This window comes from Sesamum indicum, linkage group LG1 (genome assembly GCF_000512975.1).
Source record: "Sesamum indicum cultivar Zhongzhi No. 13 linkage group LG1, S_indicum_v1.0, whole genome shotgun sequence".
In the NCBI taxonomy this organism is placed as follows: Eukaryota; Viridiplantae; Streptophyta; class Magnoliopsida; order Lamiales; family Pedaliaceae; genus Sesamum; species Sesamum indicum.
The window spans coordinates 13,736,214-13,761,406 of NC_026145.1; the positions used below are offsets into that span (position 1 = coordinate 13,736,214).

At 36.5% G+C, this 25,193-nt stretch overlaps 5 protein-coding genes across 11 annotated transcripts in view; 1 reads left to right on the forward strand and 4 right to left on the reverse strand.

Moving 5' to 3' along the window:
• Window positions 1–3,315, forward strand: part of LOC105166329 (transcription factor GTE10) — an 8,174-nt gene extending 4,859 nt beyond the window's left edge. The window contains exons 4-10 of the mRNA XM_011085644.2: window positions 1,338–1,405; window positions 1,570–1,630; window positions 1,714–1,791; window positions 1,872–1,987; window positions 2,074–2,140; window positions 2,263–2,393; window positions 2,481–3,315. Coding sequence (XP_011083946.1) covers window positions 1,338–1,405; window positions 1,570–1,630; window positions 1,714–1,791; window positions 1,872–1,987; window positions 2,074–2,140; window positions 2,263–2,393; window positions 2,481–2,756 — 797 coding nt within the window. The 3' untranslated portion in view covers window positions 2,757–3,315. The remainder of the gene's footprint in view (window positions 1–1,337; window positions 1,406–1,569; window positions 1,631–1,713; window positions 1,792–1,871; window positions 1,988–2,073; window positions 2,141–2,262; window positions 2,394–2,480) is intronic.
• Window positions 3,858–6,972, reverse strand: LOC105166988 (putative late blight resistance protein homolog R1B-16). The gene is made up of 4 exons (XM_011086534.1): window positions 6,607–6,972; window positions 5,605–6,438; window positions 4,316–4,371; window positions 3,858–4,047 (listed from the first exon to the last, which is right to left on the reverse strand). Exons 1-4 carry the CDS (start codon window positions 6,970–6,972, stop codon window positions 3,858–3,860), a joined length of 1,446 nt encoding a protein of 481 aa, XP_011084836.1.
• LOC105166995 (putative late blight resistance protein homolog R1A-3) lies at window positions 7,024–7,479 on the reverse strand. The gene has a single exon (XM_011086546.1). It carries the CDS (start codon window positions 7,477–7,479, stop codon window positions 7,024–7,026), a length of 456 nt encoding a protein of 151 aa, XP_011084848.1.
• LOC105166335 lies at window positions 10,150–17,138 on the reverse strand. 2 transcript variants are annotated; one of them, XM_011085665.2, is made up of 8 exons: window positions 16,422–17,138; window positions 14,795–14,956; window positions 14,457–14,555; window positions 14,220–14,321; window positions 13,995–14,111; window positions 12,989–13,081; window positions 12,527–12,871; window positions 10,150–10,475 (listed from the first exon to the last, which is right to left on the reverse strand). In XM_011085665.2, the coding sequence occupies exons 1-8, from the start codon at window positions 16,947–16,949 to the stop codon at window positions 10,212–10,214; spliced, it is 1,710 nt and encodes a 569-aa protein (XP_011083967.1). In that variant the 5' UTR covers window positions 16,950–17,138; the 3' UTR covers window positions 10,150–10,211. The 2 variants fall into 2 exon arrangements, with proteins under 2 accessions (XP_011083967.1, XP_011083959.1); XM_011085657.2 differs by having other exon boundaries at window positions 14,202–14,321.
• On the reverse strand, window positions 16,808–24,165 carry LOC105167004 (putative disease resistance RPP13-like protein 1). 6 transcript variants are annotated; one of them, XM_020693169.1, is made up of 4 exons: window positions 19,004–24,165; window positions 18,172–18,234; window positions 18,035–18,095; window positions 16,808–16,936 (listed from the first exon to the last, which is right to left on the reverse strand). In XM_020693169.1, the coding sequence occupies exon 1, from the start codon at window positions 23,254–23,256 to the stop codon at window positions 19,060–19,062; it is 4,197 nt and encodes a 1,398-aa protein (XP_020548828.1). In that variant the 5' UTR covers window positions 23,257–24,165; the 3' UTR covers window positions 16,808–16,936; window positions 18,035–18,095; window positions 18,172–18,234; window positions 19,004–19,059. The 6 variants fall into 6 exon arrangements, with proteins under 6 accessions (XP_020548828.1, XP_020548821.1, XP_011084860.1 ...); XM_020693162.1 differs by having other exon boundaries at window positions 18,035–18,234; XM_011086558.2 differs by lacking the exon at window positions 16,808–16,936 and having other exon boundaries at window positions 17,687–18,234; window positions 19,004–23,663; window positions 23,960–24,165.

The window sequence follows — 25,193 nt, forward strand, 5'->3', positions numbered from 1 at the left end:
ATGTGCAGAAGCACAACACTTACCATCGTATGGCCCTTTGACTGAACTTCCGCTTTAAAAAGAGGCTGATCCAATGGCTCGTGAATTTGCCTCTTGACTTTTCCATCGTTGGATAGACAGAGCTGCTGTTCGAAAGATTGGTGGCAGCTTCATCCGATTTTTTCCTTAGATGATAGTCCTGGAGGCTGCATCACCTGTTGTGACACTTTAATATGATGCTTTCATGATTTTACAAAGAAATAAAATGAAATAATTTGGGAAGTGTCCCAAGGCTCTGTTCAAAAAGCTAAGTCCTGCATGCTACTTTCCGTTTCCTACTCCCAGTTGACAACAAGTGGCACTTTGCACAGACTGATTGATAGGTCCTTGATTTTCCCATTACTTTTTTCTTAAACAATAATTAGTTTTTTGTAACTGTTAATATAACCCTGCAAAATCTTGTGATGGACTTGGAGAGGTAAATTCTTAGATTTAAGCATTGCTAGAATATTTTGCAGTAAGCTTTGACGAGGTAGTACAGCCTCTTGTTGGTGCATGTTGATTGTTTTTCGTGTGATTAACTGCTGCATTTGGGTCTAGATAAGTGATACTCAGTGTGTATGTCACAATCATCAGCTTCGAAATTCGCCAGCACTTTCTTGAGTTCACATTTTTGTATTTGGCAAATAATCTTTAATTGCTTTATGGCTATGTTTGTTATCTTACATCATTGAATATGGGATGGCGCGATGGATGCTGTACTTTTTCCTTGTCAGCTATTTAAACCTACTTTTCTTGTCAATTTTCCATGGTAGTGGTTTAATTATGCCCTCTAGCATGTTACTTAGAGGAGATTGTTGTCTGCTACTCGACGACAACACCACATCTGGTTCTCTGTGGAGCTTATTTTTTGCCTTTTCCTATGCATTGAGATGACACATGGACTCAGCGGAAAGTGAATTGAAACCATTCACTTAGGTGGACATGCATAATAATCATGTTATGAAAAACATCATACCCATTCTTTTGATTTCTTTAAATTGGGAGAAGGATGCCATATGTTACTATGCACTTTTCTTTTTTCATTTTGCTTTTTCCCTTTTTTGTTTTCTTGTTTGCTTCATGTGATGGTTTCACTCTGGCTTGCTAAAGGCAGGTATATGCATAATTTACAAGCATGGTCATTCTGATTTTATTTGATCAAACAATCTACAGTGCTATCTTGCCTTTATTTACATTTATGCACTCTGAGAAACAGGACAAAAGAGATCTGTTGCCACCATGCATATATTGTGATCTACTTATTATTTGGTTTCTGTTTTACCCTGATGTTTGGTTTTCTATTTGCTCTGATACAGATTCTGAAAGTTCTTCCGCCAGTGAAGTTGACGGTGTCAAAAATTCAGTTCCTGCAAGTGTTGTGAATGTATGCTTTTATTTTGGCCTTTTCCCCCGTCTTTTTCTCTATCTCCTTTTTGTTTTTCATCTCTTTTTGGTTCATTGTTCTAGTCATGCCATAGAGGTTCAGTATCCTTTGAATTCCTTATTATATGTGATTCTTAAACCTATTTTGCCTTTCTGCGGTCTCAGAAAACTGTAGATACTAGAGTAGAACGGAAAGACAGTTGCCTTGGCGATCCAAATGTTGGAGGTGAGGCTCTTGTGAGTTTAGCAAGATAACTTTTTACTATATGTTCTTTTCCTTCTGAGGTTACTAATAGGTTATAATTGCAGACCCTTTGCATGGGAATGCTCAGGACAGTTCAGTGGCAAACTCTTACTCTATGGAGCCGCCCAACTGTCGCCAAGAGGGTAAGCAGTGATAACTATTGAAGAAAATGCGTGCTATTAAATGTGCAGCATAGTCTCACCATCATGCTGTAACATCTTAGGGGAGAGTGCTCCACCAGAAAGGCAAGTCTCCCCTGAAAAGCAATACCGTGCAGCTTTATTGAGAAGCCGATTTGCTGATATCATAATTAAAGCTCAAGAGAATACCATTGAAAAAGTATGCAACTTTTGATTTACAAGTGAAATTATGCATTCAACGTCTAATATGAAGTCGCATTGATTGTGGCATCTTAAAATTTTCAGGGAGGAAAACCAGATTCTGAGAAATTGAAGCTCGAGAAAGAGGAGCTTGAAAGGCGAAGAAGAGAAGGTTTGAGTTAAATGAAACTGTTTCATGTTTTGGCTAATTCTGTTAACTTGTGTGTACGAAGCTAGTGCATTGATTCCGTCACTTTCCCCTGCAATAATGGTATGAACTTAATGTATTATCAGAGAAAGCCCGATTACAAGCCGAGGCCAAAGCTGCAGAAGAGGCCAGAAAAAAGGCTGAAGTTGAAGCTGCAGCAGAAGCCAGAAGGAAAAGGGAACTTGAAAGGGAAGCCGCTCGCCAAGCTCTGCAGCAGGTAAAGTTACTGAATATCTTGGAATGGGAAAAACATAGTACGGGCACACTTATCCCACTCTTTACTCAAGCATTACAATCTCGACAGATGGAGAAGACTGTTGATATCAACGAGAATAGTCAGTTTATGGAAGATCTGGAGATGTTCAGGTCTGCTCCAGACGAGCACTTACACAGCTTCATAGAGGAGGCAAGCCCTGAAAACTCTCTGAAAGGTCTTGGTAGTTTCAAGTTTCGGGCAAATAGTAATCCATTGGAGCAACTTGGGTTGTACATGAAAAATGATGAGGAGGAGGAGGAAGAAGTCGAACCTCAAAGCATTCTCGATACTTCAAATGATCCTGAAGAAGGAGAGATTGATTGATCAATTACTTCCAATATCTAGGAAAAACTGCGAAGGAAATCTGAAGTTATCCCAATGTTTCCCAGAGATCTTTCCAGATTCAAGTCTGTCTTTCCTGTTCTTGGGAATCATTGGTGTTTTGCGAAGCTTGCTTTAAAGCTGATTGGACCATTGAACGGAATGAAGCTTCTACAGGAGTTGATGCTTATTTTTGGATGATTTTGGTTTCAGACTCAGGTGCAAAGCGTTCGTCTCTCTTGCCATCATTTTTTCCCGGGACATTTTTTCTTGAGGACGAGCCTAGCACAAAATTGGTTCGTGTGTCTGAGTATCAAACCTACTGCAATTCTTCAATTTCCTTATCCTTGTTTCTTTTCTTTTGTGTGGATAATTTTTCTTTACATCTGTAGAGATGGAAATAGAAATTAGATGGGAGTGAATGTGTAGCAAATGGCGGTAGAGGATTAGGAAAGCAGTTTTGTTGCATGTCGTGTATCAATTCAAGGAGCGCATGCGCACATAGTAAGAGTTGTAATGGAAATTCCATTCTCAATCTATTATTCCAAGTGTCTTAAGTTTCTATGGCTGCCTGCAATGGTAAATATGTTGAGTAGTCCAATATTGATAACCATATTCTTTTAGAAACCATTTTTGTGTATTCTTGACAGCAAAACTTAAGAATGCGACTAAATGCGCAAACCTACGGTACATGGAACCCAGTTAGATGTTCAAGAAAACTATGTTTAACTTGCGGGTTACACTTGTGAAGGCAAACCCAAGTCTCGTTGGGGAGGCAAGATCAAAACTTTGGGTTGAGATCCGGCTTTAGCATCGGCTTGTCTTTGGGGATCTCCTGTGACGTGAAAGTAGAGCAGCATAAGCCAAATCAATTACGTCTTCTTTAGGCAGACGCAGAATACCCAATGATTGAATTAAGAACATCGGATTGATATGGTGGTTTTGAGATGTGATAGAGCAACATCTGCACTCCCTTAATGAAATCAATTGCTTAAGACTGTTCTTAACTCCACAGCAATCATCTGCTAAGCCAATCTGATCTGAGAAGTGAGATTCAGTGATATCATCTGCTCGATATGCCAAGTCCCTGATTCTTCCTTCCAATCATTCAACTGTTTCTCCACCAGTCTGCGAATAATCCTCCAGAAAAGCTTGCAAGAAGATTAACTTTTCTTGGAGGGATTCCAACTGTTGCTCCTCACTTGGAGGAATACAACAATATCGATGATGATGGTTTACCTGCTCTAGTGTTTGAGCTAGAGAAACAAGAGCAGCATAAGCCATGTTTGATCTTCTGTGGAAACACAAACAAACAACTGACAATTTCAGAGTAACAATCTTTGCAGCTGTTCACTTTTAGCACAAAAGAAACTTTCCTTTTGAAGGTGACTAATTCTTAATGCAAATAAGTTGTTAAAGCATTTGCAAGGCAACTTGTAATATATTAATAAGTCAACCACTTGCATCCCCAGAAGTATTATATGGCTTTTGAAATATTTTGACCTTTTCGCACTTGCTAGATGGTCAAGTAAAAGAGTTGAGTAGGATGATGCACTAATTACCTTCTCGCACTAACACTTCCATATATCAACAGTTTTTCCACCACAAGATTCGCGGTCTATCTGACTTCATATCAGCATTACACAGAAAACAACAGAATAACATCATTCAAGACAATATAACCATACCATTCATACCAGCAGCTCATCAGTGCTTCAAGCAATACAGAGCCAGGCTTACCGCTCATTTCAAAGCTGTGAAAGGCAGCACGAAGATTGGAAATAATGTTCCATGGCATGCTAGAATAAGGCCAAGGGAAAATGTTCACCAACGCAGGCAATAAGATAAAATGACATAAAACCGAAAGAGAAAAGCCTTTGCATTCTCCTCTCACTAAGAATGGATACGAACTTGAAGGAGATTCTTTTATCGCCTTTTTCCAACAATGAATTTTCTTTTTTCTGTGATTCCCATATGTTGGTTCTAAGAAAGAACAATGATTTTCATTCTCCAGTTCAATAACAACTAGAAAACGATAATGTGTAACGAAAATACTATTAGGAAATCGCAACACTGAATCGAAAAATGAATTGCGAAATTTCCTTCATTTAGTTAACTGGTGCAATAACCATGGATTAAAGTTTCGTTTCAAACATAAGTTTCGAGTTAATAAATATTAGAAACTTTTTGGAAACGCTGTAGAAAAATTGTAAAATTAAAGAAACATATATAAGAGTCGTAAAAGTAAAATTAAAAATTTAACTTTCTCTTTTTAGTTCAACCTTATCTATTTTAATTTTCTATCATTTATGCTAACTAAAATAAATTATTTTCGTGTAGTATATGATTGTATATTCCGAGTTATTATTTGATGTAGTTTCTATATATTGAAACTAAACAATAATAATATAATTATCTATTTTTTTAGCTATGTGTTATATGATGCCTTCATATATTACCTTGCTACATTGGTATATACACATAACATTACCAATTTAGCATAATATTAAATCATTTATCATCAAATGAAATATTTGTACGTGACCTAAGAATTGATATATTTGTGGTTAAAAGTATAAAATAAATTATTTGTTAAAAAATTAGGAAAAATAAAAAGTTTCCGATGAAACTCAAAGATTTTGCAGGGAAATTAAGAAAAATGCGGTCTATTTATGAAAAATTTTCCGTAGCTCCAACGGAAACGTATGGAGAGTTTAAACCCATTGCGTGGAAGAATAAGGCTAAGGGAAAACGTTTCACTAAGAGAAGCTATATATATGAGAAAATGACATAAAACGTAAAGAGAAAGGCCATTGATGTCCTCTTCTTCACACTAAGAATGGATACGAACTTGAAGGAGATCGTTTCCCAGGCTTCTTTGTTCTTCTTGTATGAATACTGCTGAATCAGCAGCAGACTTGCTTCCTCCGTCTACCTCAATCAACTCAAGTGTTGGTATGTCCCCAATCTCACAAGGGATATCCTCTAGTTGTAGACACTGTTTGATGACCAGGCGCTCAAGACATGGGAAGTGAGTGCTTTCTACTGACCAACTTCTGAGATTTAACTTCTCCATCAGCAAGAATTTCAGCCTTTGGAATTCCCCATCACTGTATTCCCACTCTTCCCCTATAATGGCTATGTATCTTAATTTGAGTACTTCAAGATTTAACAACGAACGAATAACCGCCATACCTTGCCAAGGAAGTCTGCATTTGCTTAGAGTTAACTTCTTAAGCTTGGGTGGGAAAGCAAAGCTTGCAGGGAAAGGATCCACTTCACACATCAACATAAAGGTAAACATGAGATTCAGAGTTTCAAGTTGGCACAGATGGACCAGATTGTTGAGGCAATACTTTGCCCACTTTGCTGTGGACGCATCATCATAGTAAAGCTTCAACTTCTTTAAGTTCGGAATCATTTCAATGGTATTGCTTGTGAATCTGAAGTTGTCCACATAGAGTGTTTGCAGATTTTCTAGAACTTGCCCGCCACTTGGTGCAGCAGCCGAAGGAGTGTGTAACATGCTTCCTTGGAAAAAGATAAGATGCCTTAATTTTGGCATTTCCCATATCTGAAATGGTAGAACTAATATGCTATCACTTGTATCCCATCCGTATACACGTATCATTAAGGTCTGAAGAATCTTTAGTTTTGAAATTGATAAAGGGAGCAAGAGATTTTCCTGAGTTTGGAGTAAGTGAGAGCCAGAGCAAGAAATCTCAGATGAAATAGTTGTGTTATTTCAGTTGGGACAGAAGTTACAGGTGCTTCCAATACATCCAATACCCCTTAGTAATCTATAGCCTCGTAGAAAGGATAATGATTCAATGTAATGGCAAAAATACAACACAGAATGGATAGGCGAGGCACGGGCGTACTCATCCAGAAATTCATGAGAAATAACAGAGTGGATACTCAGACGATGCCGGTTTTGGATGCCTCTCACACAAGTGTTGACGACATGAAGAAATTCCTTTTCTTGAGCTTTCCGTATGCTCAAGTCCCTCAAGAGATCATGTAACCTGCAGAATCTAATTTTTCCATTGGATCTCTTCCGAGTGACCAAAAGAAGATTTCTTTTAACAAGATCTTCCACATACTCCTCTGCTAAATCTTCTAAGCTTTTAGGCCCATTCAGTCTTAGAAATCCTTCAGCTACCCATAACTTGGTGAGCTTGGAGACCGGAATGTTGTAATCCTCTGGAAAACCTCCCATGTAGAGGAAACATGCTTTGAGATGACACGGTAGTCGATCATAGCTTAAAGTCTATATCTTTGAGAAGTGTTCATCATTTGAGGCCACAGCTGCGCTTATATTTTCTACAATCTTCTCCCAATGATATGGGGTCCTGTCCACCTTTGCGAGAATTCCAGCAACCACAGCAATTGCAAGGGGAAGTCCGCCACAGCTTTGAGCAATATTTCTGCCAATTCTCTCTAATTCAGGTGGGCAACTTTGTTGTTCAAACACCTTGTCATGAAGTAGATTCCAGCTCCACTCCTCATCTAAGAAGCGCATCTGATGAAGTGAGCTTGAAGATGCATACACAGCCACATCAGATAGCCTGGTGGTTATCAAGACCCGACTTCCATTCTGGTCATCCGGAAAAAATCTCCTCACATCATCCCAAGTTTTTGTACTCCACATATCATCCATTACAATGAGATAAGTCCTACCCTTTAAAGTTTTGTAGACACACTCGGCTAGTTCTTCATCCATCATGTTACTTAAATCCGTAGTTTTTTGATCAGTCAAAGAAGCAACAAGAACTTTTGGCGTAGATGATAATCTTGAGATACAGTTGTCCACACACGAATATGAAAATGATACACAAGAAGTGAATCGTTGAAAATATTTGTAGCTAGAGTAGTCTTACCAATACCGCCCATCCCAACAATTGAAATAATCTGGAGTATAGACGATTCTCCACAGCGCCGAGCTTTTAACTCCAAGAGGTCCTCATTAAATCCCACCATCTTGTTCCCACATTTGGTGCTCCACCTGAGGAAGGAAAAGCTGAAGTGTAACTGCACTGCACATCTTCAACTGTGCAGCTGTTTTGGATGCTCATCACTTGTTTGACAACCGAATCAATTTGCTCCATCACTTTCTGCAAGTCTTCCTCATTCTCCTCAACATTTTGGAGCTCAATCTCCATGTAGTTCTCAGGTGATTTCAGTAAAGAAGCTGCACTTTTGATAGCAAAAATCAATAGCTTAAGGCCCTTTGTTACTCCACAGCAATCTTTTTGTGGGCAAACATGTTTTTCGTGGTATTCAATGATCTGATCTGAAAATTGGAATTCAATGATATCTTCTGCTCTATAGACGACGTCCCTGATTCTTCCTTCCAATCCTTCAACTGTTTCTCCACCGTTCTGTGAATAATCCACCAGAAAAGCTTGCAAGAAGCTCAACTTTTCTTGGAGAGATTCAAAGAGTTACTCCTCACAAATAAGAGGAATGCAACAATATTGATGATGATTCATTATCTGCTCCAGTGTTTGAGCAAGAGAAACAAGAGCAACGTAAGCCATTCCTGAATCCTGATCTTCTCCGAAAACACAAACACACAACTCAGAGTGATCAACAATTTTTGCAGCTATTGACTAATTATTTATGCAAATATAAGTTGGTTAAATATTTCAAAAGTCAACTTGCAATGTATGAACAGGCTAGCTCTTTGCATTCCCAACAAGTATTCCATCTGGGTTTTGAAATATTTTGGACTTTTTCCAGAAAGACGGAGAAAATAAAGCAACGCGTTTATGTGTTTTCATAATTATGTTTAGGAGTGGTAACAAGTCGAGCTCGACGAGCTCTTACAATTCACACTCGAGCTATTTTTTTATTTTTAATTTTTTTCATTATTATTAGATTAAATCACGAGAATCACCAAATTTTTACATAAATTATAAGTCATAATATAGATTAAGTTTTAATCGAAGAAATCTAGGGTTGAGAAGTTGTATGAGAAGATCTCCAATGGGTTGAATGATAGGATATTTTAGCAAAATGAAAGAGCAAACACACACGAATATGAAAATGATACACGACAAGTGAATCATTGAAAATATTGCTAGACAAAGTAGTCTTAGCAATACCGCCCGTGTGAAATAATTTGGAGATTCAATGTTTCTCCACAAAGCCGAGCTTTTAACTCCAAGGCATCATTGTCAAATCCCACCATCTTGTTTCCCTCATGTGGCGCTACTCTTGATGAAGCAGGAGCTGAAGAGTAACAGCATTGGACATCTTCAACTCGGCAGCTCTTTCAAATGCTCTTCACTCTGTTCAATGATCGAATCAATTCTGTCCATCACCTTCTGCAATCTACATTTTGAAGCTCAATCTCCATGTACCTCCCACAAGATTTTAATCAAGAAGCTGCCTTTTGGATAGCAGAAATCAATTGTTTAAGACCCTTCTTAACTCAGCAATCATCTGTTAAGCTCATCTGATCTGAGAATTGGGATCCAATGATATCTTCTGCTCAATAGGCCACGGCCCTGATTCTTCCTTCCAATTCTTCAACTGTTTCTCCACCATTCTGCGAATAATCCTCCAGAAAAAGCTTGCGTTAAGTTTTTCTGGAGTGATTCCAACTGTTGCTCCTCACAAATTAGGGGAATATAACAATATTGATGATGATAATTTATGTTTTCTAGTGTTTGAGAAAGAGAAACAAGAGCAGCACAAGCCGAATTCTGATCTTCTCCAAAAACGCAAACAAACAACTCAGACAATCTCAGAGTAACAATCTTTGCAGCTGTTTACTTTTAGCACAAACCAAATTTCCCTTGTGATAGTGACTAATTTTTATGCAAATAATTGTTTTAACATTTGCAAAGCAACATGTAATATATTAATAAGTCAATCCAACAGGCTGGCTATTCAAATCCCCAGAAGTCTTATATGATTTTTAACAACTACATCAGATTTAGTACCTTGGATGGAAAAAATAATTTAAGGCCTGACATCAAGAACTTGAAATTCTCTGCAACAGACAATATGCAGTAGTTGCTGAATCTTACACATGCCGTCTTATTTAATTTGACCAATCACCAAAACATTTCAGTTTCACTTCTCAAATATCTTTCCTATTTTCGAAACATCTTTTCCCTAATATTATAACAAATCATATCATTACTATGCATATTCATATATATATATATATATATATATTCCAATCATGATATTCTTTTAATATATTTTTATTTACATATATCAATTAATCATAACGAATTCAATGTAACACTGCTAACTAATCAAAATATTTTCCAAAAACAATTTGGGAAAATCAAACACTAAGACAATCTCCAATAATTTTCTTAAAATATTATTCCTCAAATCAATAAAATTAACACAAAAAATAATTTCAGTCTATCAGCCATCTGATAAAAGGAGCTCTATATACCAGAGTGATTTGTTAAGAGTCTTACAGAACTTGGGAACTTAATAAAGGGCACCAGTACAAAGCAGTAAACCACCGGAATTTATTCTGTTCCGTTCTCTATACATCTCAAACAATAGTTCGTCATTGTTCTGCAGGTTAAGGTACTCCTCCATATCAAAGCAGGACACGCAGTCATTGCTGACTTCTCTGGACTTGCATATCTCTTCTCTTTTCTTCATGAATGGACTATTAAAAAGCGCAGGGCTTGAACTACCTTGACTGCTGACAGAATGACTACTTGGGTCGTGTAACAGGACCACATCCTGAATAAAACAGTGAGTTCATCAATGTCTACTACAATTGCTGAAAAATGCAAGAAAGTATTCTTGCAGCAAGCATTAATGAAATGAAAGAAAAAAAGAGAACTTCACACCTAGTCAAGGTTCAAGGATTTCCAGTATCTTTACAAAGACAAGGGAGATTTTATACTTTAGTAAAGTTCTTGTTTAAAACAGAGAACTGTTGCACTAGCATGACAACATCAGCTGTAAAAGGAGGCAAATCTGAGTCCTAGACTACAAAACTTCACAATGTAAGAGAACAAAAATTAACGTTTAGAATGTCCATACAAATCTTCTTCTAATCTTATTACGACTGTTTCAGTGTTTTGTACATTATCTGTACAATAAACACACATTAACCGATGTGGAACTTAACCTACAAACCTTTCTTCTAATTTTTCACTTCTCTATATACATCATTTACCATCAATTTATTATATATGACCCTTAGTAAACTATATCATAAAGTTGCATTTGGATCAAATGACTTGAAGCTAAGGATTTAAAGTCAATGATAAAATTTGGATCAAATGACTTGAAAATAAGGATTTAAGTCAATAATACGAATCCGTCAGGGCTGTTTAGATGATTTTTAGTTATTACTTATTCCAATTCCTTTAGCACACATTTTAATAATTTTCAAACATTCTGATATATTAAAAATCTATCAGATATCATAGTTATTTGAAGTAACTTTAAATCATTTTCTTTAATTGAAATCTATCCATCCACATGCAACTTAGGAGAATGTTGAAACTTTGTTGTATTTGGATGGAACGGCTCGGGAGTAGGTATTTAAAATGACTTTATTTGCCTAAAATATAGTTCAAAATACTGAAAGAAAAAGATATGTTTTTGGTTGATTAACATATTGTAATTACATTCATACAAACTCAATTTCTTTACAACTCATATAGAAATAATCTTATATTGACATACATAAACTACAATTACAGTATTTTTCAATTTAAAAAGGTAACATGGTAATTCAATCAAAAGATGATTCATTTCTATTCTAAGAAGGCAAAAAGTAATTAGCCTAAAAAATTACAAGTTCTCAATGATTTCAGTATCAAAGTCCTGTTCTTGATTTTTCCAGTGAAAAATGGTAAAATGAGTGTTTTAATTGAAAATTATTCACAGATTTTTCATATGTAAAAGATATTGGTTTTAGTATATTTTTGAAAAATAAAAGAGATCGAAAAAAAGAACTACTAAATAGTTAATGGTAGTTACATCTGTATAATACTTCATGACGTACTTAACCCAACAACAATTTTGATTTTTGATTGAATAATATTGGATCATTTAATGAAGAGGCCAAGCAACACTTTGATAATATAAAAATAATTACTTATTATTGGAAGAATTATGTAGTAGAGGTCTAATGAATCAAACATCAATGTTTTAAATATTTAGAGGCCAATCAATGATTTTATACTATTAATTACATCCAAGATATTATTTATTCTCCTATAAAATCATATTTACTATTTTATTTTTGATAAGATTATTTTAGTCATCAGAAAAAAATTAAAAAACTAAAAACATCTCAGGTTACTCATAGTTTTATAATATTTTATTTTTAAAACTTAAATTAAATAAAATATATAATACATATATAATATAATATAGTCTACTATTAATTTATCTCAATCTCCAATCTCCGTTAAAGTTTACGAGTATTCAGTTTCATACGTGTTTAACACCACATGAGATACTAATTTTGAATTACTTACTACTTACTAGTACAAACAACTCAATAATTTATACTTTATAAAAGGATTATAATAAACATATAAAAAATTAATAAAAGTAAAACATGTCAAATTATTCACACTTCTACAATAAACATGGATATAGGTATAAATATGTGTAATTATATAGATAATGTAATGAGGTCAAAAGATGTTGGAAAGGGGTGAAAATGGAAAATTCCACTTGGCCCGAGATCAACATAACACAACCAAGTTTCTCCCAGAGAGATGAAAATGCGGAAGAGAAACTGAAAATGTAAAGAAACAAAAGCTAACCTTTTCTGAATTCCATTCTAGAGTCTTGGGAGTCATAGGAGTTAGTGTCTTGTTCTTTCCGGAGAGAGAACCATCAGGACTAGTCTCCCACTGCAACCAGGGCAAAATAACACCATCCATTTCAACTGGAGGAGGAGTTGATCCTGCTGGAGTTCTGTAAGTTTCAGCCTCCATTATTGCAGCATCTCTGCCCTTCATCATCCCTCCAAAAGACGAACTTCCATCACTTCTTTCCCCATCCAAGGAAGATATGTCTGTATCTTCAACATTAGAAAGGAAGTCCTCGAAGATTCTTTCAGCCTCCTCAATCAATCTTTTTGACGTCCTACTTCTGTCACTACTTCTCTTTAACACCAAAAAAGAATGTTAAAATTAATCTAATGTAGTATTCTGTTCAACATAGCATTCCGACTAAAACCAAACACATGGGCAATTATTTAACAGAAATAAGAAACAAAATACCTTTCTGGCTCGTGATGGCTTCTCTGCTATAGCTGAAGTTCTTGGATGAGGAAGTCCTTTGACCATTTTAGAGATTGCTTGACCTCGTTTTTCCTGAAGCAACATTTCAACAAGAATATGTTGGTTGCTCATCTCCAAATACTACGTTTACATGGTTATTCCATCTCAGGTTACCAAGGCAATAAATCCACAAAGTCCAAATAATTTATCAAAAGAGATTTACTTTAAAAGGTCAAAGGATTTGAACCTCTACTTCTTAGAGTTCAATGAAATAAATTGTATCCCGGATTCAATTCCATTACTAAACTAACGAGCTTTTAAATCCTTGATAGCTTAAATTTAGTTTCAAGAATTACGAGGCTCAAAACAATTCAGGTCTACAATAAGAGCATGCTTCCATAAACAATAAACTGTGGATAATTTAGCATTTGTTATCATTAAAAAATTGTGTTCAACTGCTATCATGAAAGGTTACTCGTCCTATAGCCCACAACAGGGCCAATACTTTGCTGGATTTTCAACAAGACATTTAAATTGAAAATTTAATTGACAACTTTAAAAGTGAAGTTTCACTATTTGTAAATGTTATTTAAAAAATTAACAATTTATCTCGTGTTGGCCTCTTACCCTCTTTGCAAAATTTGAAAACAAACAGATAGAAAAAGTTTATGATGTAATTATCCTTCATCCTATGCAGAAAGCAAAAGGCCAGCATTGCAGGAACAAATGCCTTTGCAAAAAGACCATGGCACAGAACCCAAACAAACCAAAAAATTTGTCTCACACACTAAAGACAAGTAGATTCAGATGTCGCTTACTATTTGATTTTTATGAGACTACAGATTTCCTATATAATCCATCTTCATGATACACTAGTCAGACACTAGATCGGAGTTAATAGTAACCAGACCAACTTCTGGTTAGCCCTAAGTTTAAGAGGAGGCTGAGAAAACTAAAATGGACCTGACTGGAACGGTAAGATTTTTCATGCAAGAAACAGAAAAACCTGCTCAAATTTGGGTGCATATTTCTCTGTGATTCTAGAGAAGTCCTGGAGAGCATCAGAATTTTCTGGTTTCAAGCAGTCACTGCTGGCTACAGCTGTTTGATTTCTTCCCATTGCCTGCAAAGAACCAGTTGTTCAACAAATAAACCAACTATGCTTTACTGCCATAAAGACCACCTAAAAGTATTCAGAATATTTTCAGCAAACTGATTTGTTCTGATGCACTTGATTTAATTCAGTTCGAATTTCTTCAACAGCATATCTGAGTTCTTTCCGCATTGCTTCATAGAATCCACCATTTCCAACGTTCTCAGTAGGGTGCTCAGCCTGAAAGTCAATAATAAATGTACTGGAGTGATAAAAAAAAAAAAAAGGGAATAAACAGATTTCACAGACTGCCCTCTGAACAATAAACTATATGTTATCATTATACAAGAGCTAAATTAGGGCAGACAAATTAACCTTCTTCTGAGCATAAACTGTCTTGATTATCTTCTCATATCCATTTTTCCCAATATGAGTATCCTTTGATTCTTCATCAGTCAGGGCAGAAGAGTGACTCTGAGAGTTCCATACGCAAAAGTTATCACAGGGTTCATTTATAAATTAATTCTCCGGGAGCTCAATGTTTATTGTACAATAAAGAGAAAAACAATGACGTCAAATATCATTTTTAACAATATGTGAACATGAAATCTTCAAATTTCTTAGAATGTGAGCTCCGAGGACCACCAACCTAAACATATATATAAACAAAGATAGCAAATAAAGAGGTTACGGAAAAGGTACACATATCATACAGAGTAACCATCATGTACGAGGTCTTTGTGGCTTCGAGATCTAGCAAGCCGCCGAGTGTTTGAAGCTGTTCCCATTGGTGCCAATGACATTTGGTTACTCCCACTAATGGGAGCCTTCACATAAGCACGATTTCTTGAATTCTGAGAATGATCTACCTCACTCTGTAATTCAAATGTAAATAACAATTTGTTCTCATGTTGGAGTTGAAGTACTGTAGCTATAGTACTACTAAAGTGTACGCAATCTATTACATGAACTCCTACTCGCTCTATATGGATGCTCATATCTGCACTCTCTTTTTTATCTCTCATTTCCACACAAGAACAGTCACAGGGCTTCAGCAACCAAACCCCAATTATTTTTGGCTTATCTTTTGCGGCTAAGCAATTGCCAAATAAGTCAGCTAATGTTGGACGAATACTTCTAACCAGGCCGAATGATGAACAAGCTTCAGCTTAAAAGCTTTAGGCATTGAACCAGATTAAAAATCACAAATACATATACACAGAAAATAAATGAAAATATACACACAGTTAATAGTTTTTTATGATCTTAATACATACACATCCTGACAGTTTGTATTGTTACATTAAATAGTTTCCATTTAGCTTCTATTTATAAAATTGAGGGGATATGTAAATAAACAACTTAAATACAATGTTTGCATGAATGCACGATAACATTTTTGTATGTTATGAATCCATAGCATAATTGGTGATATAAGGTTTACATGTACACAAAATATTCATTTTTCATCATTTCATGACTTCATAAGCAAAATTTTGGAACAAACTTTTGAGCAAAATAAATTCTGCAAATAAAAGCTAAAAACATAAAAAAAGGAGATGGACTTGGAGCTCAGACATTGCTCAAAGCCAATGAGTGACTCAGCCAAATTAGAGCCAGAAATCTTAAAGTTTGTTTGAAGTAAGCCTAGCCCAACCATACCTTAGCCTACACAGACCTAGTTAACATATTGATATTAGCGTGCACGTTATCTGCAACTACAGATAGAAATTCTTGAATTCTGAGGGCAACCAACTTACATTCCTTTCTAGAGATACCTGAAAGTCATACTGGAAGAAGCTCAACAGATTGTTCTTCATGTTCATGTCTAGGGCAGGGGACAATCTTTGACTTTAGGAATGAACTTGAATCTTCAACTGTCACATGGCCCCAATGATAAAAGCACTAGGGAAATGTGCCATATATCTGGGCATATATTTAGAAGATCTTCCAGTACCTCTATTCATTGCTTAACAAGAATAAAACCATAAAATCTTTTAAACCATATTTACCAGTTGTTTAGGTTTATCCCAATGGTCCTAGTCCAGTTTCTCCAAAAAAACGTCTCTTTTCAATGTCTAATCGGACCAGTGGATAGACAAATGAATAGTTCAATATGAATAAGTTCACAGATTTTACACTGCTGTCAGCTATCATCTTATTATATCTCTTTCAAGCTCTCAGAAATACTCATCGGACTTTCATGCATCCTACATGCGTTTAGTTACTATAATTCTCAGTGTCACATTACCAGTGATAAAAACATATTAATTTATTCCTAAGCTACGATAATAAAATTTCACTGAAACAGAAAAGTAATAAAGAAGAGAGCAAACTCACCTCAGAGTCGCTAATCTGATACCTGGCCACCGAAAGAGACCTCCTCCGCCGTGAACCCGCATCAGATGAAATGACATTTTTGGCTGAGGCAGAGTTGCTAGAAACAACATTCCCGCGAGCCCTCGACACTGACCGTCCCCTTCTCCTAGACGACGCCGTATCACTCGCCCATCGCCCTATCTCCGCACGCCGAGAAACCGACCGCCCCTCTCTCCCATTCCTCTCCACCACTCCTCCGTCGCTCTCATTGTCATTCTTCGAAGAAGAAGAGAAGAACTCAAGCGCCAGATCATCTAAGCTGATCTCCGGAAACGGCATCTTAGACCCCCTCGTAGTGTTCACGAACTTCCCCCTGGGCACATTCTTGTTGTAGTCCGTCTCAGTATCCGGCTCCGGCTCCGGCTCAATGGGTCGGGAGAACCGGCTAAGGCTTCGGGAACGACGGAGGGAGCTGCGGCTAGAATCCCCAGAGCTGGAGCCTCCGATGGCAGCCCTCTTGGTGGTTGACTTGAATGCTGATGTCGCCATTTGTATGAATTTGGTGATTAATTAATCAGAAACTTCAACTCCCGCGACTTTAAATATTCACATAAACAAGAGAATTTGAAGTTGGGCAAGAATTCGAACATTGGCAGAGCTGCAGAGGTTTCTGGGAAATGGTTTTAAGGAGAGACAGAGAGAGTAAATGCGAGGAGGGCTTGGCGGACAGATCGATTATTGGTGAAATGTTTGAAATTGAAAAAGATGTGATCTTTAAAGTAGTAGCATCCATCTCGTGCATTGAGAAACATTTTATTTTTATTTTTATTTTTGTAAAAAAATTATAAAATTTTTAGTTCACAAATAATATCACTTATTCAATTTTACTTCCTAACACTATGCATGTTTTCTTGTCTATTTTGGTCATTTCAACATAAAAAATTTTGTTCCTAAACTACCATTTTTTTTATAAATTAACTTTTTTTTGTTAAGTATCTCTTCAATGAATATAAAAATTTGGCGGAGCTATTTGTGCACAATATTGCTTTTCTTGATCTCTGTTATAACATCATCTGCAAATACATTAATGAACTTTGTTTTTTCTTGTGAAGTAGGTCGCTTGCATCTCATTTGTTGGATACAGAGTTGTTAATTTAATCACGAGTACAAAATAATGCAGTTTAAATGATATGGTCCAAGTGATTTATGTTCTTATTGTCCAAGTGATGTATTCAAATATATGTTTCGGGCAGCGATTCAATTATTTGCAGATTTAATTAGATTGCCATAATTTCTGTTCTTATCGTCCAACTGAGTACGTAGCATAGCATAATAATACAGAAACAAGATGTTTGAGTTATTACAACTTCTTACAATAATATTGTTCAATGTTGGCTTAGCATCAACTCTAAGCTCCAAGAATCCTGCTGCAATGTCCTAAAATGTTTGTTTAGGCAATACAGCTCTAAAGACAATTGAGCAAGAACTGTATTGAAAATTTGTTTCGGATAACTTACAATTAGCATACTTCAAAATGTAAACTCTAGAAACATTGTATGAATAAGCAGATGCTGTATCTTTACAAGTAAGAAGGAACAAGTTTTGATAGAGTAGGAGGGAGCTGTAGAACTGACCAGATTACAGCTGAAGCTTGGAATGATGACATTTGCTATGCAATTTTCATTGGCAAACCCTCTGTCCTTCACAGTTAAAAGAAGTTTTTAAATGAAACTGACACTGCTGCATATGAAGAGTTGATAGAAGCACGCACCCAGCTTTGATTCGAGAACAAAGCAGTCAAGTCGACGTTCAGACTCGCAAGAATCTTGTTTCGCTGGAATGGTTATACTGAAGTTAAATTTCTTGAGTCAATCTATAAGGATTCACAGACTAAGATGGATATATCTATTTAAAGTTGGGTAAATTGCAATCTGCCTACCTGTGTTATGCAAAATAGGCAAACAGCCCTTATATGAAAAATAAAATAGGAATTTGCTCCCCTATTTTTTTCAAAATATAGCAATTTACCCCTTAAGTTTTAAAAAATGAAGGTATTTACTTCCTTAGGTAGGATGGTAAATTGCCTCATTTTTTAAAACACAGAAAGGTAAATTTCTATTAATTTTTCATGAGAGGTAATTTGCTCATTATAATATCAATGTTGGTTGGCTAGATATGAACCTTGGTCTAATGTGGGAACAGGTACTACTGAAGAAACTCCACAAATTTGCACTTTCCATCCCACACAATGGATGGGTTTGTGTAAATATATATTATGTATATATAGTCCCAAAATTTATAGGCTAAACATATTTAGTCCCACAATTCGAGAAATCATGGGCTTCTAATCCGTTTTGAATAACTCCGTTAAAAAACTAAACAAAATGACTACAAGGACCAAAAGTATATGATTTTTCGATTTGTGGGATCAAATGTGCTTAGCCCGTAAAGTTTGGGACTATATATGCAACCCCCTTTTGTTGGGATGAAAAATGCAATTTTACCCATGAAACTCAAAATGCTAACACGAGAAAATGTAATAATTTCACAACTTAAGATAAATTTGAACTTTGAGAGGCAATAGGATTTTCCAGAAAATATACCTCTGTTTTAAGAAAGTAGACAGACGGGATGGGTGCCAATTCTTGATCATGGGAGGCTACATCACTATGCATGGGATGTGATCTATCGATGGCCAATCCTTCTCGCAGTTTTCTTGAAGCACAGGACAGCCACTTATCTCTAGAAAAGAGACCATAGGTGGCAATCCCTCGTTTGGCAAGGAAAGTATATTATGGCAATCCTTGATCTTCAACTCCCCAAGAGACGTCAGATTCTTGAGCCATGGGGAGAGAGACTTTATACTTGGCAGGTTCACAATGTGAAGAGTCTCAAGTGTAGTAGGAAGTAGCCATTCTGGGAATGTATCAGAATTTAAACAACTGCCATGAATTCTGAGTTTTTTAAGCAAGGTAAGTCTGTGTAAGCCCCATTCGGAACATGGCCTAATATTCTCACAGTTGTTGATGTCCAGTGAAACAAGGTTAACCGGAAGACCATCCTCCGGGAAGGATGCAAGCATGGGGCAATTGGATAATCTTAGTTCTTCCAGAGATGTTAGGTTCTGCATGCGCTTTGCCAGGAACTTGAGATTTTCACAGTTGAGGATATGCATCTTTTTCAGTCTTTGAGACGGAAGGCCTTCTTCAGGAAAGGACTCAATAGTGGGGCACCCATCGAGCTCCAGATAATCAAGATAAATGAGTGTATGCAAGCCAGAGGGTAAGTATTTAAGCTTTGTACAATTTCCAATACGAAAGGATGTGAGTGACATTATTTCTGTTATAATATCTGCAAGGGACTCTAGATTGGAACAGTTCCAAATTGTGAGTGTTTTTAGTGTTTTTGGCAACTGTCCTCCTGGAAATGATGTGATAGAAGAGCAGTCAAATATCTCTAGAAGTTCAAGGAAAATGTTGTTGCTATCCATCATCCCCTCAGGAAGAAACTCTAGATTGGGACAATGGTCAACTGTGAGTTGCTTGAAGGTGGTTGGAATTGGCCTCTCTCCTCTTGGAAATGAAGTAAGAACCAAACACCCACTGATGTACAAAAATTCAAGGGATAAGATGTTGTTGATCGTATACTGAGGCAATGACTCCAAACCACATCCTCGGAGGACAAGGCCTTTGAGATTTGATGGAAATACTGTCCCTGAAAAGGATTCTAGCTTTGGGCAGTCTGTGATCACCAACTCTTGTAGAGATCCAAGGCTGTGAAAATCTAGTGGTAACCTCTGGAAACTGTGACAACAGTCTAATTCCAGATATTCGACATTCTGAGGCCACCGTTGAATTTCCTCACTCATGGAAATCATCGAGGGACAACTTCTGATTATAAGATGCCGAAGAGATGCGAGCTGCTGCAACCCATTCTTGCTTCCTACCAGATGCATGAGCTCAAAACAATCGCTGATTACCAATCGCTCAAGCCTTCTCAGAGAAACTAGCCACCCTTGAGGTATATATTTCAGGTTTCTCATGTTCTGTATTTCCAAAGATGTTAGCGAGTTCGTCTCAGATGTACTAAAGAGCAACATGTGATGGCATCCTTTAAGTTCCATTTCATGAAGCTGCGGAAGCATTGGAAGTGAAGAAGATAGTTGCTGACATTCCACTATAACAAGCTTCGTCAGAGAAGAAAGGCGGTAAGGCAGATCTCCCTGCAGTTTGGGGCATTGTTCTAGATGAAGCTCCAACAGATTAGGGAAACAATTGAAATCTGCATCATCCGTGGAAACAGACCACCGCTCCCACTCTAGCATCTCCTTGAAACTTAACTTCTGAAGCGATGCAAAGTATCTGAAGGAAGAGTAGACAGATCCACAAAACTCAGCACCGACGCATTTTATTCCTAGCATGCCCTTAATATCAAGCTCTTTAAGTGAAGACAGCTGACCTGCTGGTGGTAGAAATACACATCTTTTGCAATCACTAAGAGTAAGAGAAACTAGCTTAGAGAATGTTGGATCTCCAACCCAAGTTGGAAATATATTACCAGGGTAATTCTTTATTTTCACACTCTCCAGCTTCGGGTTAGGTTGTAACATTTCAAGTACTTGGGTTACAACACTTTCATCTAGGAACTCCTCCGAATTGGTGCTCCACTCAAAAGCTAATTGATTTAACCCTTTTTTCTCCTGTAAGTTAGCCCTCCTTGCATCCCAAGAATTGGCTACATTTTCTAATCTAGATATGCAAAGTGATTCCTGGAGATGTAATAAGTTTCTCAAGTTCCCGATACCAGAACCAGAGCTGCCAACAATAAATTGTGGTAACAACCGAAGGTTCACCAGATTACCTAGCTCCAGTGGCATCTCAACTACTCCACTACCAACAATATCTAAATATCGTAGGTTTATTAATTTTCCCATCTTAGCTGGCAACTCAGTTAGATAAGTGCAGTTGCTTAATAAGAGTGTCTGTAAATTCAACAAAGTACTTAATGATTGAGGAAGACCTTTAATTTCAGTGTAGGAGAGATTGATGTAACGAAGATGTTTCAGATTTCCAATGGAGTCTGGAAGCTCGGCAATGCAATAACCATTGAAAGATAATACTCGAAGGCACCTCAATTTCGGCAAGAGATAACAAGGCACTTTCTTAGTTAAATAGCAAAATTCGTCTCCCTGTGGAGATGGTAACGGTAAAAATGTGCGAAGCCACTTGGCCTCATTGAGTGACTCGAATTTTCTATAGACATCATATTTGCTGCGAAAGCATGAGAAATGACGAACCTTCTCAAAGCTGTCAAGCTGCCTCGTTTCCCAGTTCTCCTGCAAATGAAAACACATTCTCCTTGAAACACTCTGTGCTAAATCATTGAGCAGATCATGCATTATGTATCGGGTTTCATCTAGTACTGATTCTTGGAAAAATGACCTAGACAATAACTCAGAAAAGTATCGTTCGCCCACTTCTTCCAAAGTAATGTTTCCCACAGGTTGCACAAAACCTTCTGCCATCCATAGCAAGATCAAGTTTTTCTTATCAAATTCATAGCCCTTTGGGAAAATAGAACAATATGCAAAACAACGTTTGATATTTGAAGGAAGATAATGGTAACTCAATCTTAGAGATGGTAGGATGGCATTTTTCTGGAGAGGTATATCCCATATATTGCTATTTAAGACCTCATTCCAATGATCATTATGAAGCTTGGAACCCAGAATGCTTCCCAGAGTCTTCACTGCCAAAGGCAAGCCTTTGCACTTCTTCATGATCTTTCTGCCAGTTTCTCTCAAACTCAAGTACGTTTCTGAGTCCTTGACTCCAAATGCATGATGCTCGAACAGTGACCAACATGCTTCTTCGGACATTTCCTTCAGATGGTAAAGAGGAAATGCATCCATGATCGGCAGAACTTCTCTATTACGTGTTGTTATGATGATTTTACTGCCTCGACTCCCGACCATGAATGGAATCAACAGGTGATTCCAGTTATCAAGGTTCTCATTCCATACATCATCCAGAACAACTAAAAACTTTTTTTTGTGGAAAATCTCTTTCAAGCCACTCTGCAGAAGTTCAAGATTCATGGTATCACATGGTTTTGCAGTGGCTGATTCAAGCAGGGCTTTAGATATGCGAACCAAGCTAAAATCATCAGAAACATAAGCCCAGGCTTTGACATCAAAATCTTCATCCACTCTCTGGTCATTATAGATAATCTGAGCAAGAGTGGTCTTCCCAATCCCACCCATACCTAGAATAGGAAGTATGGATGGTGTAGTAGTACAATTTGTTTCGTCATCTCCTTGAAGTAACTTTACTATCTCTTCTTTCTCAGAAGTCCTACCGAAAACTTGAGACTCATTCAATACAGGAGTAGTAGGCCATCTTTGCATCATTCTATTTCCCCCATTTTCACCACTTCTTAGACCAAGAAAATTTTTATGCCTTGCAATGTATTCCAGCTTCTCAATAAGGTTCTCTATTCTTGAGTTTACTCCTTCGCAGAAAGGACTAAGATTTGTGACAAGCTTTGAGAAGTACTGAGCAGAACACATTTCCAGTCTACATCGTGAGGCTTCAGTGGCCAACTCATCCAATATGTCTTCGGCTTCATAAATAGCATTTTTTAGCATGTCTAACCATGCTTCGATTGCTGGATTGTCGTATTGCTTCTTTTCTGCATCATCAAGCATGGCAGCATTGGTAAGATAAACAATCCTGAGCTTCTCCAGCACTAACTCATCAAGGTTATTTCTTTTTAGAAATTCCAGTATCTCCCCTGATGCTAATTTGTCAAAGAGAACTTGAAGTGCTGGTGACAAAACTGCCTCCCACAGAACCATGATTATACTCAGTATCTGGAGATCTCAAACTCCAGTAGCATAAATGCTTGCCTATCAATCTGATAGACTTTGAAGTCAACTACCTGCTGTGATTAAGTCCAGACACTTCGAAATTTCCAAACAATAGTTTATCTATTCGGTGAAAAGCAAGACAAGACTTAGACAACTGCTTAAAAAAGTGGAAAGGAGGAAGAACGAACTTCAACTCACAGACACGATGTTGTTTGGCGGTGAGAGTCGAATCCCACAAACTATACTTGCAGATTTATCTGGAAAATTTGCATATAAGTGTAGTCTACATGCTGCCAAGACTTCCTGAGATCAAGTCTTCCATGTGCAGCCACTTGACATTGACAATGGGCCACACAGTCTGTCCCACTTCATAATCACATAATGGATGTCATTGTCTGGAAGAAAACAAGAACACCAAAATTGATTCTTTTTGCTTCAGATCTACCTTTCCAGTCAACATTTGTAGTTCTCATAACAATTACAATAGGAAGACTAAGAGCCAAGGCTAAACTTTCCTACTCTAACACCGAAGTCAATCCATGTACGATTATATATGTATCTTGAGATAGTGTAATTTCATTTCTTGATGAGTAGAATTTGTTCCTTTGTCTTTGTAAATCATCAAGTATATCAAAAGAAGAGTAATTGCAAGAACCCATGTTAGCGGAGATACAGATCAGAAATCACTCACTTATAAACCTGGTAAGGAGGCAGCACTCTTTCTGTGAGCTCAAGAATACTTCTCCGACAGTATTACATGTTCATAGCCACTTCACTTCCGGATCCTTGTAGGCTAGATGACTATAGAACATGCAAGTAAAACAATCCTTTGAGGACAAATGCAGAAAGAATAGAAAGAGGAGATATTATTACAAAGAAACAACTAATATTTAAAAGAAAGGGGCAAAGGGGGGGGCGGGGGAGGCTAAAATCCATTTAACCTCAATGTGTTTTGATGAAATAATTAAAAAAATTCTCACTATGTTTGAAAATAAATAAAAAGTCGATTGGTATTTTGTAAAACTTAACAAAAAAAAAAAAAAAATACTCTTTTCGTTAGTAATTAAATAAGGTGTATTGGACTCACAAGTGGTGTGGAGTGTTGTGTTTTGCTAGCAGTGCTCACTAAAATGTCTTTATATTGTAGGATAAATTATAATTTATCTACCCGTGTTATGAAAAATAAGCAAACAGTTTTCTTATAAAAATTAAGTAGCAATTTATCCCCCTATGTTTTAAAAAATAAAGCAGTGCACCTCCCAACCTAAGCAGATAAATTGTTTCATTTTTCAATATACATGGCGATAAATTGTCATTTATTTCCCATAGGAGGATAATTTACTCATTTTCAATATCACACGAGAGTAAATTGCTATTCTCCCCTATATTGTATTTAAAATTATGATGATTAAAGTTACTTGTTTTAACCTTTTTTTACTGATTTTTTTTTTTTTTTTTGCATCTTCATCCCTTCTAAAAATACAATTGTGTTTCCTAACTAAATTTATTTAAATTTCAAAATATCAAAAAAAGTATATAACTTTTTTTTTTATAAATTTATAACTTAAGTTGAAAATTTAAACTAAAGTCACAATAGAAAATAATATATAGAAGTTTTTAGTTTTCAAATATTAATCTATATCAATATAAATGTTAATCAATAATAACAATTATATTAAATAATTTAAATTATTGTTTAATTCAAATATATTTTATTAAATTATATTATTTGATACGTATCAGAAATTTGACCACACCACAAGGGTCGAAAGATCTTGAAGAAATTTTTAAGATTATTAGAGGACTAGTCTTGCAAAATAGAGTTTAGCACTCCGATACTTAAGTCAGTAATAATTTATGAAGAAATAAAAATAAAAATTTGAAATAAAGTGAGAATAATTGTGAGATTTGATGTGAGAGTGATA